Raw genomic sequence first — 20,943 nt, 5'->3', positions numbered from 1 at the left:
ATTAGTGATGTTTTGACTACAGCCCTAAATATCTCTCAGGATTTAATGATGCTTTCAGCCTCTCTGGTCCAAAACGTCATTTCTTTCTGCCTGGGTATATTGGAATACGTTTTCACCTAAATAAATAATAAACAGTCCTAATAAGCCCATGAGGAAGCTGCTTTCACTATGACTGGGCCTATGACAGTCTTTATAAGTATAGGACAGTATTGTTGCACTTAACACAATAAGGGGTTTTAACTGTTCCTGTTTAGGACTTAAACTTTTATTGATGGATCCTCATAGCCCCATGTCTGGCATGTGTAGCTTAGTTTAAGTAGATTACATATTTGAGTGACAACTGGTGTTTTCAAATAAACCTTACAATTATGAAAACCATGTCTTTATGTATTCAGCTGAAACAAATTAAGTATCTTTCTACATATAGAATTGAGTAAGTTTGAATTTCTGGACCTAGTTTCATCATGATATTTTGCATAGATAGACAACGGTCTATAGCTGCACAGAATGTGTATAGAGCAAGCATTGACCCACCTCCTTTGCATGCTTCCCCCACTTTTTTTTTTTTAATAAGTTTTTATCCATACATACATTTGTTATCCGGGTTCGCCGGCCTTGGTCTAACATGGTAAAAAATAGTATAGAGTACATTTCCGGTCGAGTCCCCCATTGTTGGCTATATTTTTATGAAGAAATGGGTCTAAAGTAGGAAAGTACAGGACCGATTGGAATAAGCCGAGGAGGAGGATAGGACAGAGATACAACTGTATATACCCTCTTGGTCTGGTTGTAGTTTTGTTCTGGTCCTTGACAGGTCTCTTGATCATAGCGGTCTCTTATGGCGGCTCGTACGGGACCAGGGCTTTGTCCAGAACTTCCCATAAACCTCTGGATGATGCTTTCCATGGGGAGTATTGCACCGCCAGGTTGTCCGCTCCCCTGAGATGGATGACCCAGTTGAGCTAACCTTTGTAGGATGTTTTTGAGGTGTCTTTCCAGTTTGTTCGCTCCAGTTTACCCGCTGCTGTCAAGAGTAGGTCCAATAGTTCTCTCTCTCCTTCTGAGGGGAGGTCGGTTCGAATAAACGCCGTGGTGAGTGAGGCAAAGTTCCTTGGAATCTTGCACTTAAAGACATTGTCTAAGATGTCAAATACCCTATCCCAGAAGTTCTTGAGTGATGGGCATTGGAAGACAAGGTGTTCCTGCTCCCCCTTCCCCCTGTTGCAGTTCCAGCAAAGTGGGCTATCTCCGAGGCCTACTGTGTGTAGGCGGGCTGGGGTCCAGAATGTTTTGTGTAGCAGCCATAGTTTGGTTTGCGCTAGGACTGGGGTGATCTTATTTCGGGTGGCTGAGGCCCACATCTTTTCCCACTCCTGTTCCTTTAGTGGGGGGTGTATAAGTCTATCTCAGTATCCCTTTGTTTTGTTGTTGAGTTTGGACTTGAGGGGTCGTAGTGTTTTGTATAGTTTTGATGCTTGGTGGCCTTATTTATTTATGTTTGCTACGCATTGGAAGATCGAGGGGACGGTGTCTGTTATTTTTGATTTTGTTAGTGCTGTCTTTATCTTTAGAAATCTGTACAGGTCTAGGTCTTCTAGTTGGTGGGATGTCTTCAGTTCAGCGAATGTAATTGGTGTTGGGTTTTTTTCTAGTTGGTATGGGTGTGAGATGCCCTTTACTATCCATGTGTCAAATCTGAGTTTTTTCCCCTTGTATTTGATATTGTTGTTCAGCCATAGTGCTTCTGATTTGGAGCCTTTGATGCTGACCTCCATTTATTTTTTTTTGTCAAGTTTTAAGAGCGCTATCGTGGTATTCCTCAGTTTTGGGTTGTTTGCGTATGGGTATACGTGACACCTTATCAAAGGCTTTCTCCACGTCTAGTGCTATGGCCACTGCTGGTGTCTGTCTCGCTGAGACTTGTTCTAGTACGTGGCAGACTAAACGTGTATTGTCGCTCGCCAGCATGAAGCCGACTTGAGTGTTACTTATTAGTTTGCGTAGGAACTTGTTCAGTCTGGCCGCCAGGATTTTGGCGAATATTTTACAGTCCACATTGATAAGCGATATGGGTCTATAGTTTTCCGGAAATTGGTGGTCTTTGCCTTCTTTCGGAATAACTATTATTGTCGCTTCTGTCATAGACAGTGGGACCCTCCCCGAGGTTGCTGTTTGGTTAAAGACCCTTTTCAGGGTTGATGTTAGCTGGGGTAGAAATGTTTTATAGCAGTCGGCCGTGTAGCCGTCAGGTTTTTAGGTCTCGGCTCGAAGGCTGCGCTTGCGCAGTCTCGCTCCGAGATTTAATGACTTGGAGAAGAGGGGCTTGAACCCGCCCCTCTTCTCCCCTCTTCTCCATTGGCTGGCCTCTTGAATGCTGGCCAGCCATTGGAGAAGAGCTTTGTCACTCCGAACAGGCCCCGTCCTTTTCAGATTCGGGGGCGTGTTTTTTTTTCAACTTTTCTGATTATCTCCTCCAGCCAATGGCAAGAGGAGAACACGCCCCCGAATCCGAATGCGCCGCTGCCTTTCTCCGAAGCATTTCTGCTTCGCCTCGGAGAAAGGCAGTGGTGTGCTTGTCCTCTCCCCCTGCTCTCGGCTCCTGCCCTTTAAATCTGAGACCACAGTATCAGAAGCAGCCAGCTGTGCTCTACATTTCTCCCCGCAGGCTTTGAAAGGACCTTCAGAAGCAGGTACCTATTTTAAAGAGCTCGTCACATTTCTCACATCGCCACGAGCGCGTTCGGCTCGGCTGCTAAAGGAACTGCGGGCTGTTACCATAGAGCGCAGATGTTTCGTGGCAGGAGCGGAGCAGGGCGATAATTCTGTATTTTTACGTGGCGCCGTGGCATTGTAAAGTGCAGGCACTTAAAGTACTTATTTACCTCCTTGGTATAACAACTGCCTTTGTGCTTTCCATGAACTCAACAACATGGCGGAAATGCTGCTGTTCTTGCGCAGCTCGCGAGAGTGCCAGGAGAATGCGGCTTTTTCGGAGAACCTAGCCGATATTTCGTTTGGGCCTGTAGAAGGTTCGCCCTGTTAACAATGTACCATCAAACGTGTAAAATCCTCAATTGCAGTTGAGTGAAAACAAAAAAAAAATGTTTCCTGCACAGTGCAGATACGCTGACTGAATTACAGCAGCATTTGATCCTCCGCCTTCTATTGAGCGTCATTCTAGCCGGCCCATTAAATAGGTAGACGGAAGTGGTTTGATTGTCCTGGATTTAATCTTTTTGTGAGTTTTTCACGAATGCACCGAAGCAGCATTCCTATGAAGTGACGCCTAAGGTTAGTAATGTGGGTTGAAGTGCAGGGCAATTCATGGAGTTGTTATTTTTCATGAAACATGATCAGTGCCATCTGGGAAAGGTGCCTGCATGCGCTATACTAGTCGCTATACTAGTCGCATTTAAGCGCGCTGCGCTTATTATTGATTTTAAAGCTCGTTTCTGACATTTTCACTATTTTTGTTTGGAGCCTCGTTTTATTTGTATAACTGTTTCTGGCCTCATACCTGCATTTTAAATTGTGCCCCCACCGCGTTTTTTCGCGGAATTTCACCGGTTTTGTAGTTTCTTCGTGGCGCTTGGCCGCCATCTTGGGGTGGTCTCTGCCTCCTGTGCCACTTGCTGCAGCGCTCTAGCGCTTCATGTAGCCCAGGTGAGCTGGTATTTAAGGCGAGCTCTCCCACTGTCCTCCCTTGGGAAAGGTGCCTGCATGCGCTATACTAGTCGCATTTAAGCGCGCTGCGCTTATTATTGATTTTAAAGCTAGTTTCTGACATTTTCACTATTTTTGTTTGGAGCCTCGTTTTATTTGTATAACTGTTTCTGGCCTCATACCTGCATTTTAAATTGTGCCCCCACCGTGTTTTTTCGCGGAATTTCACCGGTTTTGTAGTTTCTTCGTGGCGCTTGGCCGCCATCTTGGGGTGGTCTCTGCCTCCTGTGCCACTTGCTGCAGCGCTCTAGCGCTTCATGTAGCCCAGGTGAGCTAGTATTTAAGGCGAGCTCTCCCACTGTCCTCCCTTGGGAAAGGTGCCTGCATGCGCTATACTAGTCGCATTTAAGCGCGCTGCGCTTATTATTGATTTTAAAGCTCGTTTCTGACATTTTCACTATTTTTGTTTGGAGCCTCGTTTTATTTGTATAACTGTTTCTGGCCTCATACCTGCATTTTAAATTGTGCCCCCACCGCGTTTTTTCGCGGAATTTCACCGGTTTTGTAGTTTCTTCGTGGCGCTTGGCCGCCATCTTGGGGTGGTCTCTGCCTCCTGTGCCACTTGCTGCAGCGCTCTAGCGCTTCATGTAGCCCAGGTGAGCTGGTATTTAAGGCGAGCTCTCCCACTGTCCTCCCTTGGGAAAGGTGCCTGCATGCGCTATACTAGTCGCATTTAAGCGCGCTGCGCTTATTATTGATTTTAAAGCTCGTTTCTGACATTTTCACTATTTTTGTTTGGAGCCTCGTTTTATTTGTATAACTGTTTCTGGCCTCATACCTGCATTTTAAATTGTGCCCCCACCGCGTTTTTTCGCGGAATTTCACCGGTTTTGTAGTTTCTTCGTGGCGCTTGGCCGCCATCTTGGGGTGGTCTCTGCCTCCTGTGCCACTTGCTGCAGCGCTCTAGCGCTTCATGTAGCCCAGGTGAGCTGGTATTTAAGGCGAGCTCTCCCACTGTCCTCCCTTGGGAAAGGTGCCTGCATGCGCTATACTAGTCGCATTTAAGCGCGCTGCGCTTATTATTGATTTTAAAGCTCGTTTCTGACATTTTCACTATTTTTGTTTGGAGCCTCGTTTTATTTGTATAACTGTTTCTGGCCTCATACCTGCATTTTAAATTGTGCCCCCACCGCGTTTTTTCGCGGAATTTCACCGGTTTTGTAGTTTCTTCGTGGCGCTTGGCCGCCATCTTGGGGTGGTCTCTGCCTCCTGTGCCACTTGCTGCAGCGCTCTAGCGCTTCATGTAGCCCAGGTGAGCTGGTATTTAAAGCTCACTCTGCTAGCGCAGCGGTGACGCGCAGCGGTAGCGCCTGACTCGCGCCGGAGTCGAGCCAGAGTCTGCCCGTCTGCGCCCGTCCGCGCTAAGTACGCGCGGTACGCGGGGGATTTTATCTTTTATCTTTACTTTGTGTATATTTGTGTGCCCGTAGTTGTCGCCCTGTCAGGATGATTATGTATTCCGGTGCCTCGCTTCTTGCCATCAGAGATACTCTCCCACGCTGCTCTGCCACACCCCACCATCCGCTGTGTGGCCCGTTTCAGTGTGCTTGCAACAGATGGTCATTGGACCAGCCTGTAGGTATTCGCGAGCTCGCCACTTCTCCCGCCCCACGAGCTCCTCCTGGTCTCTCTCCGTTGCCTGGTAGCTTGGGATCTGGTCTACGATTTTTAAATCTGAACACCAGATCTCTAGTGAAACACCATCTGTCTGTGGCTGATCTCATTTTGGATAAGACACCAGATCTGTTGGCTGTAACTGAAACCTGGCTACAAGATACTGATGACGCCATAGTCAATCTTGCCTGTCCTCCGGGCTATTCATGCTTCAGATCTAACCGCCATTCTAGAGGTGGAGGGATCGCCTTATTTATCAGATCCGCCTTTACATGTACCTGGACGGTCTTGCAGATTGCTGGATGTGAGAGTGCGCTGTTTAAGGTTTCCATCAGCCCTCAGTTCTCGCTGTCAGGGATGGTTGTCTATCGCCCTCCAGACAGCGATGTAGCTTTTAGAGGTGCCTTTCCGGAGGCTGTGAGCCTATTGGCTAGCGGCTGTGCAAACTTTTCTATCTTGGGCGACCTAAATCTCCACTTTGATAGGTTAGAGTCTCTGGCCATCAGTGGTTTTTTGGCCGATTTAGAGGCTTTGCAGTTGACCCAGCTTATTTCTCAGCCTACACACGTGGCCGGCCACACCCTTGATCCGTTTTTTACCACTCTCTCTGATGTTCGGATTGTGGCGGTTGATCCTGTGATATGGTCTGACCACTATCTGGTGTCTGCTTGGCTTCCCCTCCCTGCCAATCCCACTATACCGCCTCCTTTGCGGATACCCCGGCGCCACTGGAACAAACTTAGGTTAGAGGACCTTCACCGCATCATGGGTGCTGAGCCATTATGTCCCCTGCTGAATGCCACCTCGGGCTATGACCGGTTCTGTAACTGGATTACCAGGGCGCTGGACGTCCTGGTACCTATCATCTCCAGCAAGTCCAGTCCCCGGCAGGCTAGCCCCTGGTATGACAGCGCGCTGCGTGCAATGAAGTCCTCTTGCAGACGGGCGGAAAGGGTGTGGCGTAAGTCGTACGATGCCGACAAGAAATCCATCTACCTGGCCTTAGTTAAGCTTTACCATCGAGCTATATGCAGGGCCCGGGCGGCGTTTTACGCAGCCGAATTTCGAAATAGCCTTAACCCGACTAAAACCATCTTTAAAACCATAAAAGACTTAATGGCAAAGAGAGTTCCCCCACAGTTGGACAGTTCCACCGCCCACTGTGAAGCCCTAGCCACCTTCTTTTTGGATAAAGTCAGGAAGATCTATCTGGCGTTTCCAAGCACACTGTCTCCTGTGATTCCCTGGAGCGGCTCTAGCAGCTGTCCATCGCTGCACTCCCTTCCTACCATCTCCAATGAGGAGTTCGCAAAGTGGGCCCTGCGAGTCAAGTCTGGATCGCCTGCAGACCCGGTAAGATCTGCTCTTTTCAGGGACGTTGCTTTTCAGGGACGCACAGCAGTGTGCTCCCTGATTAACCTCTCCCTAACCTCTGGCCTGGTCCCTGCCAAATGGAAGCAAGCGGTGGTTTCCCCGATCCTAAAAAAACCATCTTTGGATCCATCGAGACCTGAAAACTACCGCCCTATATCTTTGCTCCCTTGGCCGGCCAAGGTTATGGAGGCCCATGTAAATCGGGCCCTCACGGAGCATATGACCCTTGTGAATGTCCTGGATCCCACGCAGAATGGGTTTCGTGCTGGCCACAGCACTGAGACGGCCCTTCTGGCAATGGTTGAGCATTTGCGAAGTGTGCTCGATGCAGGTCAAACGGCAGCGCTTATTTTACTAGACCTGAGCGCTGCCTTTGACACTGTCTCCCATCGCATCTTGCTACACCGCCTGCAGGACATTGGCATTTGTGGTTCAGCTCTGCAGTGGTTCCGCTCCTTCCTCAGTGATCGCTCCTTCTGCGTTGCCACCCCTCCTTTTCAGTCCAAGTACCATCCTTTGGACCTGGGGGTCCCTCAGGGCTCCTCGCTGAGTCCCACGCTTTTTAATCTGTACGTGCAGCCGCTGGCTGAGGCCGTCAGGCAATGGGGCCTTACCATGGTCTCCTATGCTGACGACACTCAGTTGGCGGTTACGATCAGCGGGGATGCCAAGCAGGATGCCTTCAGGTTCCGAAGTGGACTGAGAGAGGTGGCCAGCTGGATGAATAACAACTGTCTCCAGCTGAACGCGTCAAAAACAGAGGTGATGATCGTTGGAAGGGAAGCGGACCACTGGGGGGACGAATGGTGGCCTCCAGAGCTGGGATCAGTGCCGGCCCCTGTCCTGGAACTCAGGAATCTCGGAGTATGGCTTGACCACACGCTAAGCTTTGTGACTCATACAAAGAGAGTGGCGGCCTGCTGTTTTGGAGTACTACGCGGGCTAAGACCCCTGCTGCGATTCTTCGATGCTCCTACAAGACAGCTGGTCATTCAAGCAATGATCATCTCGCGGTTGGATTACGCCAGTTCTCTCCTACTAGGAGCGAACCAAGCCGAGATTCTTCGCTTACAACGAGTCCAGAATGCGGCGGCTAGGGCGGTGGTTGGTCTGCCTCGAACCTGCCCTACCTCTAACACCCTGCGGTCCTTGCACTGGCTCCCGATATGCAAGCGTATCCAATTCAAGGCTCTCTGCCTGGTTTTTAAAATTCTGAGAGAGTTGGCACCCGGAATACTCAATACACTGATCTCTCCCTATGTCCCTACCCGCTCACTACGATCCCTTGGACAGTCCTTGGTGGTCGTCCCCCGTTTCAGACTTAGTCGGATGGGGGGTCGCTCCTTCCGCGTGAAAGCCGCAACCCTCTGGAATGCGCTCCCCTTGGAAATCCGCCTTTCGAATGACCTAATGTCTTTCCGCAGGGCCCTGAAAACCTTCCTGTTTTAATTGTTTCTAGCTTTTATTGTTTGCTTTTTGTTACCGGACCTAGTGTTGTGTTGTGTTTACCTTTCCCTGCGCCAGGACGCTCCTTCGCTGGAGCAGCTGTGCGCATTAAAATGCAACTAACATAACATGCCCTTACAAGTTTGGTGGTTGTAAATAAGGTATTGGGCCCTCTTACGGGGAGTCTACTAAATGGTGAGAGTACTGTACGTTTGTGTCTTGTCTCTCTCCACTCTCTTTACACACACCGCATCTGTTGACTATTCATCTGGTGCTGCTAGAAACCGTTTTGCATTGACTGCATCTCGGTGCACTTTCGGACAGATTCGTCATTCCACACGAACCCTACAAAATGTATTCGATTTCCCTCGAATTGGCAAGAATACGTTAAAGCTCTGCAGGACCTTCTTAAAAAATACACAACGAAGTATAGAGATGACCGTGGTTTGATAATTTTTAGTTCCTGCACTATGGATTATTAGGCATTGGAAAGTTTGACCGCTTCGTAATTGAATTCTAGCTTTTGCGATGTATCCCATTTTAATGGTTGATTATAAATTATTTTTATTTTTCTCACCAAAAACTCTGGTCGTCTCACTCACAATAGATTTTAAATTGCCAAATACCTTAAATTTACTCAAAACTGCCTGTATATCTTGAGTTTTACTCTTGGGCACTACGTGCCGGTTACTCTAGAGTTTCCATTTGCTCTTTGCACATTATGGCTTTTAAATGTTTTATATTGTCATGGTTTTAAGTAATCTGCACAATAAACATTGTATTGACTATAATATTGGGCAATTAGCATGGAACAAATCCAGCAAAAGCATTTGATAGCTTTGAAAGTTGTCGTATACTTTGTAAAGTACCAAAGGGCGCCACCATAGGTTACCTAGTAGGTAGATGTTGAGCATTAGGGACTGAGCAGGTTACCAGTTGAGGCATCTCCCCTAAAAGGAGTTTCCTGCTTCGTGGGATTGAGAAACCAATCTCTAAAATTAATGTCTCCTTCACCTAGAACGAAGGGACCTTCAGTCCTCTCTACTGTATTTGGGTGTATGTAGGTGGCTCTATTTGTGTGTGGGTTGCTCCATGTGAGTGGCTCTGTGGTTGGCTCTGTGTGTGTGGGTGGCTTTGTGTGTGGCTCTGTGTGGGTGCAAATGCAATAGGTCTCGCATTTGAGAGTGATTAAGCTATTGACATTGTAAATAACAATGCCGTTTCTTTAAATGTTTTAAAAACTAAAACATAAACAAAAATAATGTCATCAGCAATTCCAATAGCTCTAACTTTAACAATGCCGAGACCATTGCATTGTAAATGCTTGTTTTTAGTGATTTAACTGCCATTGCCATCTCTGTGCGGCTGATTTCTTGGCCTAGTTTTGCTGTGTCTGCTTGGTCTAGTTTTGGTAGGTTCAGTCTTTCTAGATATCTTGTGCATTCCTCCTTGTCTAGTATCTTATGCGTTTTATAAAGCTCTGATTAGAAGTCTTTAAATGTCTTGAGTATTTCCTTGCGTCTCGTGTGTGTTTTGTTGTTCGGTCTGTGATTGTTGAGATCGCTACCTGTTTACGTTTGTGTTTCAGGTATGATGGCAACAGTTTCCCTGCTCTATTAGACTCGCACAGGTTGAGAGCTTTGCATTTATCGAACCATAACCCTGCTCTCTCACTTATGATTTTATTATATTTGTATTTTTGTTGTGTTGGGTTGAGTAGAATTACGTTGTCTTGTTTGTTGTTTATATGCTCGAGCTCTTATATCTTCCTCTAGCTGGGTCAACCTAAGGTTCACTTTCTTGTTTATTCTCGCCTTAATGTTGATTATTTTACCCCTGATAGTTGCTTTTAGCGCCTCCCAAAGGGTATTAGTGCTAACCTCTCGGTTGTCATTGTTGGCTATGTACTCCTCTATGGCTTCATCAATTTCTTTTTTGTTGCCCCGGTCTAAGATGGTGTCATTCCTAAAGCGCCACCGTTTAGGGATTGCTTCGTTGTGGGTGCCACTTAGTTTTAGGTTGATGGCTGAGTGGTCAGAGACTAGCCTTGGTTCGATCGCAGATTCTTCGATCATGTGTGTGTGCGTGATTCCCTGAGATTAGGATGTAATCTATCCTCGTGTATGACTTGTGAGGTTTGGAGTAGAAAGTGTAGTCTCTCATGGCGGGGTGTTGTAGCCTCCATGCATCCTTGAGATTGAATTTGGAGCACATGTTCTATTGTACTGCGTGGGAGTTGGTAGGGTGGTATTGGCAGGGGGATTGTCTGTCTATTAGGGGGTCTAGTGGAATGTTGAAGTCTCCAGAAACAACAATGAGCTTGTCTTGCGGGATTTTGTCTAGTGAGTCGAATACCTCCGCCCAGAAAGTAGGGTCATCTGTGTTGGGGCCATATATGTTTGCTACATGAATCCTTACTTCCCCTCTGGAGAGGTTTGTTAAAAGCAGTCTGCCCTCTTTGTCATGTATGTGAGAGTCTATTGTTAGTTTCGATCTCTTGGAGACTAGGGTCAACACTCCCCTCTTCTTTTTGTCTGCAGGTGAGCTTGCTATCTGCGCTATCCATTTCGCCCTGACTAGTTTGGCGTCGTCCTAGTCTAGTTTTGTTTCCTGTAGCAGGACTATGTTACTTTTGGACTTTGCTAGGTAGTCAACTATCTTCCTGCGTTTAATGGGATGGTTTAGGCACTTGACATTGAGAGATGTTATTTTGAGATCCACTGCAAGTGTGAGAGTTTTGCTACTAGCCATTTGCTTTGCTGTGGTGTGGCTGTTCTATATGCCCAACACTCAAGGTTCTGCGCTGGTACCCGTATCTCTGGTAATGAAGCCTCCTGCCTACATACGTCTGAACTAGTAAGCCAACATTTGTATTGGTATATATAGTTTGGAAGAAGAAAAGAATGGAAAAAGAGTAGAAAAAGTACCTGAGATGTACTAACATTGCCCCCCCTTCCCTCCCCCCCACCCCCTTCTTCATTGGGATACGGAAGGTGCGACGGCAGGATCGCCATTCCGCCTCCCAGAGCTTACTTGTCTCGTAAAGTCAAATTGTAGAACTTCTTTTTGTCCTTTTGTCCACAACAGAAAGAAAGGCTACTCGTAGACCCCGAGTTTTACTTTTCCTTCCAAAGAAGAAGGAAAAGGAAAAGCATTCCCCACTCTATGTTCTCCGTTTTAGATCTGCTTCTAATGCTGAACAAGTAAAGTAATATGGTCACTGAAGCAGCCTTTTAGTTTACTTTTCCTGTTTATCACTTGTCCATAGGTAACTCTGAGTTATGGGGGTCCTGACAACAAACGCAACGTTGTAAGCGTTGGAGGTATTTTCAGCCTGGAACAAGATCCAACTAGGTGTGTATGTTTTCTCCATGAATTGTATCTGCCAGCATGGCCCATCTTCTGTTCCATTCATTTTTTGGTTGTGTACAATGCAAAATCACCAGAGTTGTGGTGCACAAGTCTTCTTTCCTTTTTATTTTTTTAAGTGAGCCACACAACAAAGTTAATAGGAGTTGGAAGCAGCCAAATTACGTTACTAAAATATACAAGATATGTTGCTTTTGATTCAGCTGTGGAGAAGATTAAGGTTTGGGAGAATGGCTTATCACCAAGACTGCTTTCCTGTCTGAGCTGATCTACAAAATGTTGACCTGCTAAGTTGCTTCTTTTTAAAGCAAAGGCCGTAAAAACGTATATACATTTATAAAAGAGTTACAAATAGGCGGACCTCTGAATAAAAGAATTGTGTTATATTAGTTGCCTGTGAAGATCTTTCTGGTAGCACTGAGGTTGCCTCAAATTCATAGTCAGAGGCTGGGGTGTGGCCCATAACGACTGGAAGAACCAGGAAAGGACATTTGGGGAGGAGGGGTGGGGACGTAGGAGTAGCAATGTGAATGCAATGATCATCCCAAAATGTTCCTACCTCAGTGGCTCGTGAGGTTACAGGTAGGTGAGAGCAGAAGAAGCAAATTGGGGCTATTGAGGAGAGGTGGGGATGATATTTTAAGTGAGGCAAGCATGGAGCCAGAAATGACTGACTGTCTCTCAAAGTTGTGGACCTAGCATGCCCTAGTTCTTTCTGTGTTTTAAGTGTCCTGGAAGGGCTAAGGCATTCTGGAATCGTTCCTGGTTGTGAGGCTCAAGTGAGGTTTCTTTTTTTTAATAAAGGTGTCATTTAAGGGTGTTTTAGCAATCTCCCCTAGGCCTCAGTAAATTATTACCTGCTTGAGTTTGGTTATGTAAAGTCAGTATGTCTGTTTTATTTTACCAGAAAAATCTCTATAGAGGTTGTCTGGTGATTCCCCATGGTTTGGCAGGATTCCGGTTATGTAGTGTATGGAAGTTTCTCTTCTTTCTCACTTGCCGTGTATCATCTCTGGCTCCACCTTGAAATAATTTCATGTCGCGATGTTTTCTTTCTGCAGGTTTAGAACTGTTCATTGTCTGCTCTACCCCGATACACACTGGTGCCCTCCCAGAAAGACCCATTGACCTGACTTCCTTGTGGACATGCTTACAGACAGTTATTTGGCGCTTCGAAGACTGGATATGAGGAATAATTGTATATTTTGTCACCAAAAGGAACCTTGCTGCTTTTCCGGCTTGTAGTTTCAACAGCATGAATTACTTTTGTACACACCTGGAATATGCTTTATCCATCATACCACTATGTGAATCGGAGAGGAGTATTGAGAGAGCTCCGGAAGAACTGAAATGCCGAACTGGGGAAAACCGTAATCAAGTTTAGTAATCATGGAAGGATAAATCAATTGGTGTGGAGTTTAAGATCCCTAGTGATTTATGGAAGTGTTATGGAATCTGATTTGGAAACATGATGAAGAGAATATTCCTAACTTGATTTTGAAAGATCCAGTGTAATAACTCTGCAATCTCAGTACATTACAAAAGCCATGCCCACACTCTCACACAGCCAAAAAGGAAGATATTCTAACATACTGTGCCTACACCTCGCACACAATTGATATTGATGTGCATTCAATTCTACTGCGCATCTCAGCCAACCTATCAGTGCTAGCTAACAAGGCCAGCACTGGCAACAACTTAGCCCAACCAACAGCCAGCAGTAGAGATTGTTAGCAACCATGAACAAATTTACTGGCACTCGTGCGTGGTAATCACTGGGAAGGGTGAGATCCGCACAATAACATATGTTGTTTCTGGCTGCAAAAGTGTCAAAAAAAGGTCTGGGCAGCAGCTAGAAAGAGCAACGTTAGTACTAGGAAATATTAAATTTGTAACGGGTGTTACCTTCACATGTCCTTAACTGCAATAGGGACCAATGATGTCTTTATCAAGGCATGACCAGAAATGTGTGCCATAGTTACCAGGGCTCAGGCCACATAGCGTAAAGGGATCAACTTGGCTAGCAACTTGGATCTGTTTTATTTGCATTTGCAGTATGTATTACCAGCAGAAACCCATAGCACCAGAAGCCCTTCATCACCTGCCCTCATCTTAGCATGAACTTCAATGGCCTATAGACGTTCCTTCTTCCAAGAGAATGGGAAAGTCATTGGGAACCACAGGTGAACTGGGGCTAGCTTTGCCAGCAGCTAAGACCCAGACTGCTAGCATAAATTGTAGCTACTGCTATCAATAGTTAGGAGTGATGGTGCTAGCTCCTGGGGCCCTTCCTGCATTATCCAGTTACCGGCATCAAAATATAACCTGCACCTAAGACCAATGTTGGCAGCACCAGCTTATGTCCATCACTCGAGCATTGCCTCTAGTGCCATTGTCCGAGCATAATTTTTTGACAGGGACTGTCATGACCAGTACTGGAATTCCTCTTCCAACAACGACCAATGCAAGCAAAAGCAGGTCAGTGACACCAGGACCAGAGCTGGGCTTGTGCATGCTATTAGAGCATAGTTGGCAGCCAGGACTAACCGTGCCATACCCAATGCACTAAAATAATAGAGGCCAACTCACAATAGAGATGAATGGGGTTTTCCAGTGCAGAACATGCAACACCAGAGCATCACAGACAAGCAGTAGTGACGTTGTTGGGTACTGGCACCAGCATTGGTCGCATGTGAGCACTGCTAGAAATGGGGGCCATATCTGCTAGTGCTTGGGCAAACCGGATCATTTCTGTTAGGTGCTCATGGTATTGAGCAGTTTGGTAACACTCTGGCACAGTATTCAGTGTTTGCTACACTATTCCCAGTCTTCATATTGCCAATATACAGCGGTCACTAGTGATTGGGGCCTACTCTGCCAACTATTGTGAGATGAGCTTGAGTATTCATTGTATAACCAAAAAATGGTACGAATCCTATTAGCACCACAACCTCTGTAGCAACCAGGGTTGGTGCTGCCAAGGTTCCTATGGCCATTGCCTTCAGCACCGGAGTGAGACGAGCAGTGGGGCCATAGTGGAGATTGTTGGCCTCGGTTAAAAACTCCGTTATCTCACCTACTTCCTAAATCCCTGAAACTGTGCATGTTGCTTTTTTAATGCATTTCTATTGCAAATTAAGAGGCTATTTGGAGGGATTGCTGCTTTCAACTTTTAGAAATGTTCAAATGTAAATAGATTACTATTTCAATTCCCTTTCTTCTTGGTAAAAAATGGGGATTTTTTATATATTTTTTTTCTTCACGAATATGTATTTCCTGACATCATTGCAACAGAATGTTATGTACATTTTCATTAAAGTGTCAATGTGGAAACTGATGTTTTGTTCGTAATACCTACGAAGTAAGTGATAACCAATATATACCCATAGAGTCATGAAATTACTTTTCCTGGTGGGTGGAGTGCAGTTCTACACAAATAGTTGACATTTCTTTTTAGTTTTGGCGTATTATTGCTTTCTAAATGCTAGTTGTTGGGATTAGTATCAAATGAGTAGGGAATTGGGCATGCATTCAGAATACACTGACACTCCACATTCATTGTGGACATCATGCTACAGCACACACTTATTTGTGTTACTGGTACACTGATCCTAAATTATCTACATTTCATTTCATGATTGGCTGACCATTCAAGTGGAAGACTTGGGGGCAGGACTTGGAATGCGCTATGAAGTAAGACTGTAGTGGAGCATAGAGAATGTGAGCTTTATCCTTCTGCCTGTAACCGCATGCTCGGGGAATGTGTATGAAATAGTGTAGATGAAAAATGTAGGAATGACCCCAACTGTGTCGTACAAAAAAAGTTGGAATGCCACACGTATTGCAGATGGGGCTGTGACACAAATTTTAATACTGTAAGTGGGGGAGTTTCATATGTTAGCAAGCAACAAACATGGCAATGACAAATCAGCATATTGTAAATATGGGAAAATATCACATCAACGCATAGTAATAGCATGTTTGAATAATCGTAGAATTACATCAATATTTGCACACATTGGTTGTTTACTGGGGTTTGCAGCTAGTACAGATGTCTTTTTATGTTTGAAGAAGTAATCGGTGGTGTGCACCCAAAATATCGAACTCTCCGTGTCAGTGGGACAGAATATTGAGAGCAAAATATTGAAGGAAAAAAATCGACTGGTAAGTCTAGTTTTTCTATAACTAACTCCACATATATGTACCTACACTGTATATATATCTTCAAGATGTGTAGTTGTGAAGTTGGGAATAGTAAATCTATACTTCCCTGTATGCACTTACCTTTTGATATTTTGTCCTAATTTCTGTCCTCAATATGTTTGTATTTCAATATTGTTGGTGTTGATATTCAGTAGTACACTGATAGGTTCATGGATGTTTACTTGTTAGGTGGTGTATCACAGGTTGCGCATTATGTAAACTGTGAGAAGTAAGCAGGATTAGTGACCTTTCCCATGAAAAGCACCATGTTCTGTTTTTATTGCATTTTTCCAAGTTTGCATCACAACTTCATTATTACACCTTCCAGCATGTTTCTAATAACTTGCCTCTATTATAAGTCCTCACAATGCATTGAGATGCAGACTCAACCTAGTATTAGTTTTATTCTACTTTCATATCAGGAGCTGTGAACCTGTTCTCTGAAAGATAGTATAGTGGCTAGGAGGTGAGCTGGAAGCTTAAACCCCCACCACCACTGCCACCTTGCTCTTTCATGGAAACTCGCAACTTTATAAGCATGGCCCTTGCATACCTTTGGAACATTACTCTAGTGTATATATGCAGGTACCAGGTTGGAGCTTGTGTCTGTTGTTTGGTCAAAGACTCTGCCTAGATTGGCTCTGCAGATGCATGGCATGCTGTCCCTGATTGCTTTTGAATTTATTTGAAGGTCCACAGAATGGTGGTTTGAAGATCCATGTGTAGCTTCTTTTTAGCCACAGCATGTGTAACCTGCAAAGGAGCTCAGGTGTTGGGATTGAGTGAGGAGAGAATCAAACAAATACACTTATTCTACACAGTGGTGGCACAGAATATTATTGCTTTGATTAAAACTTGCAGAACCACAAAGGCTACTGGAGCTGCAAGCACCATGAGGTAGCTGAACGTCTAACTGAGGTAATGAGTGGTTTTGCTTTGAGTTACGGTGTGTTGGGGCTACCTTCCTGGTTTATTTATTCTTTCATTATTTTACAACTCTGTACTATTTTTTTTAAATGAGAACTATCTCTTTAGGTTTACTGGGTTGTGTGATTCCTTCAAATACCTTGATAAATATTTAGAATAACCATAAGCAGTGCTATGCTTGTAACCAGGCCAGGAGAGGGACTAGAATGTAGGTCCTGCCTCACTATGAATCCTGTTTTAACACTAAGATTTCAATAGATCCTTGAGTGAATTCACCGGATAACCTAGTGACGGAATCCGTGCACCTCCACACACTCTAATTAAATCTGTGTGTTTGAGGCATGTGTGCTGTAGATACACATGCTTTGCATACTCCTGCCATCTAGTGTTGGGTCCGGATGTTTGCAGATTGTTTTCTTCGAAGAAGTCTTTTCCACTCACGAGGTAAGGCGACTCCTCCCTTCGGTGATGGTGTGCATGGGCATCGACTCCATTGTTAGATTTCTTTTTCTTTCTGCCATCTTGTTCAGACGTGGTTTGCAGCGCACCAGCTCAAGACCGTTCTTCGGGATCCCTTCAGTGCGGAACCCACTGTACCCTTGTTGGTATTGTTTCGAATGTCTTTCCATTCTCCGCGTGTCGAAAATTGGAAAGATTTCCTGGTTGGATCGCGAAAACACTAACCGCAGCCTTCGAGCCTAGCTAGTTTCCATTAACTTCCACTCCAAGAAAACTTCATCGAGTAATCTGCCGATGGAACGGACTCCGTTCCAATTCTGTCCTCGGTGCCAATGTAAATATCCACGCACCGACCTTCACAAGGTCTGTAACCTGTGCCTGTCTCCGGAGCACAAGGAAGAAGACTGTGACGCCTGTTGCTCATTTCAATAAAAAGAGACCCTGCTGGACCGTCGGGCTCGACTAAGAGAAATGCAGAGTATAGAAGACACCCCCGATATCTTCAAACACGAAGAAATGGAAGCGTCTAGAGACCTCCGTCCAGGACTCCGATTCCGAACTGGAGATCTAACTAAAGTCCCAAGATGTCCCAGCTGGTAAAGGTGCTGTGAGTACCAAAACTCCTTTACCCACAAAACATGCTTCCATCAAACAGGCTTCCGGGCCACCACTGTCATCTGGCCATTGTAGACACCGAGAATGCTTCAAATGCCCCACCCTTCGACTCTGCACTGAAAGCGCAAGTCAAGCCTTCCGACTCTGGGTGAGACAACACACCTTCTGCCCCTAAAACTTAGGTTCCTAAGGACAAAAAGGAAAAATCCAGCTTGGAACCGAAAATTTCTGCACCTAAAAGAAAGATGCTTCTCAGAAGCCTCCGGAGCCAATTCTGGAAACTATGCATGAAAAGCTGGATCCAAAACAAAAGAACATTTATATCACTTCAGACGCTGAACATGTTTATACAAGACCTGTAATACAACCATCCTCCAAAAGGAAGATTACTAGCTCACAGGATATAAAATTCCTTGAAAAAGCATGGCTACTAGCCCTCTTCAGCCCATTCCTTATACCCGTCCACCATCTTTACCGGTTCCTTTTCAGTACCAAGTTCAGACCCTCTAAACATTATATCACAGAGGTCTCATAGAGAGCCTGACACAGGGGCTGGAGATGACACTTATGACCAACCACCACCAGATCCGTGATCATAATCTAGATCCTCCCACAGACAGATCCCGATCTATACACTGCAAAACCTTCTCCTCCCGATGACAACACATATCAGGAGTTAATTGCCAGGTCAACCACATACCATGGAGTCACTTTACATAAATAATCTTTACAAGAATAATTTTTTATTTGAAACATTAGGGACTACACATAGAAGAACAGTCATTACAATGTTAAAAGGCATGATGCACCATGCGGAAGACATTTTTAAAGACCCTGTACGTGCACGTATTATAACACCCAGGGATGATTTAAAAAAAAAATACAAACCCCCCCCCCCTCCCCCACCATCTGACCCAATTTGTATTAAGGAGCCTGGTTCCATCAGACTATTTGGTTGTGTCCAATGCTTGTAAAAGAGCAAATTCCCAAACCTCAGGTGATGCACCACCTTTAGACTGAGTCTAAATTAATAGATGGCTCAGGCAAAAGAGTGGCTGCACAATCAACCAATCGTTGGCGCATAGCCAATACACAAAGGTCTTTTGGCTAAGTATGATGGGGCCCACTGGTACGGAATGGAGGAGTTACTCCAATATCTACCAGAGGAGCATAGGAAACAAGGGCAGGAACTAGTGCAGGAAGGAAGACTAATTTCCAACTCCTCCATCAGGTGTGCACTAGACGCGGATGATACTGCATCCAGAGGAGTTAACCCTAGTATTTTCCTCAGAAGACACACATGGCTGCGAATCTCTGGGTTTAAACCAGAGGTACAACAGATAATACGTAATGCTCCCTTTGACAAGGAACATCTTTTTGGCCCTCAAGTGGATAAAACACTTGTAAAAAAGACACTGAAGTTGCAAAATCCATGGGAACACTACAGTCACCCTCTAACAGAGACTCCTTTCTTCGTTCATTTTATAGAGGAGGCTCAAAAAGTACCTCCACCGAGGCCAACACATCTTCCTACAAGACTCAAACTCGGTCCTCCCCCTCGAGAGCATTCTACAAGGGAGGGTGGGGGGGTGGGGGGGGGGGAGTTACAGAGGAAACCATTTTAAAGGAAGCGGTAGTGGTACACCAACACGTACCTCTCCATCTCCCAACAAGAAGTGACCATAACAATTTCCCTTGACCATCATGCACCTGTCAGGAGAAGGCTACACCCATTCATTCCCATTGGCAATCAATAACCTCAGACAAATGGGTGTTTGGTATTGTCCAACAGGGTTAATACCTGGAGCTCACCAGCAATATTCCACCTTGTATTCCCAATCCATCAGGGAATTGTGAAGCGCGATACTTGCCCGTGAGGACCTCAAGCGCTTCAGGTGGGGGGGTGCAGCTCCCGGTCAGCCTAAGAGCCAGGTCTTGAGGCTCTTCCTGAAGGTGTGCAGAGTGGGGAAGTATCTGGTGTTGATCAGGGGCTCGTTCCAGGTCTTTGCCACAGTGTAGGAGAAGGCTCTTCTGCCGGCTTAGGCTTTGCGTTTGCACTGGGTTTCGGCGAGGGTGAGGTCAGCAGAGCGGAGGTTTCTCTTGAGTACGTGGAAGGAGACTCTTTCGTTGAGGTAATGGGGACTGGTATTGTGGAGGGATTTGTATGCATGGGTGAGTAGCTTGAAGGTTACTCTCTTCTCGACGGGGAGCAGGTGGAGGTTTCTCAGGTGTTGGGTGATGTGTTCATGTTGTTGGATGCCGAGGACAAGCCTGGCTGCAGTGCTCTGGATGGTCTGGAGTTTGCGGAGCAGGGATTTGTTGATTTTGGTATAGAGCGTTCTAGTAGTCCAGTCTGCTTGTTATTAGTGCATGGGTGACAAGTCTTTCTGGATTCGTAGAGGAATTCATCTGAAGGTCTTGCAAAGGATGGGGAGGGTGTTGACGAAGGTGGAGGCGATGGCGTTGATCTGTCGGGTCATGGTGAGGGAGGAGTTGAGTATGATGCTGAGGTTTTTGGCGTGGTCTGTGGGTGTGGGGGTGGATTCCGAGAGCGGTGGGCCACCAGGTGATGTCCAATGCTGAAGGGGTGGGTCCGAGGACTTCTTTCTTCTCGGAGTTGAGCTTCATGCTGCCGCTGCTCATCCAGGATGCGACTTCTTTCATTCCTCCCTGGAAGCTGAGTCTGGTAATGTGGGGATACTTTGTGAGGGAGAAGATGAGCTGGGTGTCGTCTGCGTAGGATACTATGCGGAGTCCATGCTGTCTGACAATGGCGGCGAGGGGGGGCCATGTAGATGTTGAAGAGCGTGGGACTGAGCAATGATCCTTGAGGTACTCTGCAGTTGATCTCTGTGCGTTCGGAGAGGGAGGGCGGGAGGGATTCTTTGGGTTCTGCCGGTAAAGGAGCAGAGCCAGTCGAGGGCAGTTCCCTGTATGCCCGCGTCATAGTCTGGCGGTGAGAGTGCAGTGGGAGGTGGTGTCAAAGGCTGCAGAGAGGTGTAGTAGGATGAGGGCTGCGCTGTGGCCTTGGTCGAGGAGAATGCAGATGTTGTCAGTGGCAACTAGGAGGACGGTCTCTGTGCTGTGGTTGCTGCGGAATCCAGATTGGGAAGGGTCTAGGATGGAGTTCTCTTTGACGAAGTTCGTTAGCTGGATGTTGACAATCTTCTCTGCGACTTTGGCCGTGTAGGGGAGGAGAGAGATGGGTCGGTA

General features: G+C 46.0%; 1 protein-coding gene across 2 annotated transcripts in view; it reads left to right on the top strand.

The window, feature by feature from the left end:
- Positions 1-14,863, top strand: part of RFNG (RFNG O-fucosylpeptide 3-beta-N-acetylglucosaminyltransferase) — a 142,567-nt gene extending 127,704 nt beyond the window's left edge. For both annotated transcript variants that reach the window (XM_085617562.1, XM_085617563.1), the window contains 2 exons: positions 11,426-11,511; positions 12,588-14,863. In XM_085617562.1, the coding sequence (XP_085473688.1) occupies positions 11,426-11,511; positions 12,588-12,654 (153 nt within the window). In that variant the 3' untranslated portion in view covers positions 12,655-14,863. The remainder of the gene's footprint in view (positions 1-11,425; positions 11,512-12,587) is intronic.
- Positions 14,864-20,943: the final 6,080 nt, after the last annotated feature.

Source organism: Triturus cristatus, chromosome 7, assembly GCF_964204655.1.
Source record: "Triturus cristatus chromosome 7, aTriCri1.1, whole genome shotgun sequence".
Lineage (NCBI taxonomy): Eukaryota > Metazoa > Chordata > Amphibia > Caudata > Salamandridae > Triturus > Triturus cristatus.
Note: the sequence above shows the minus strand (reverse complement) of the source record. Positions and strands in the feature narration are given on the sequence as shown.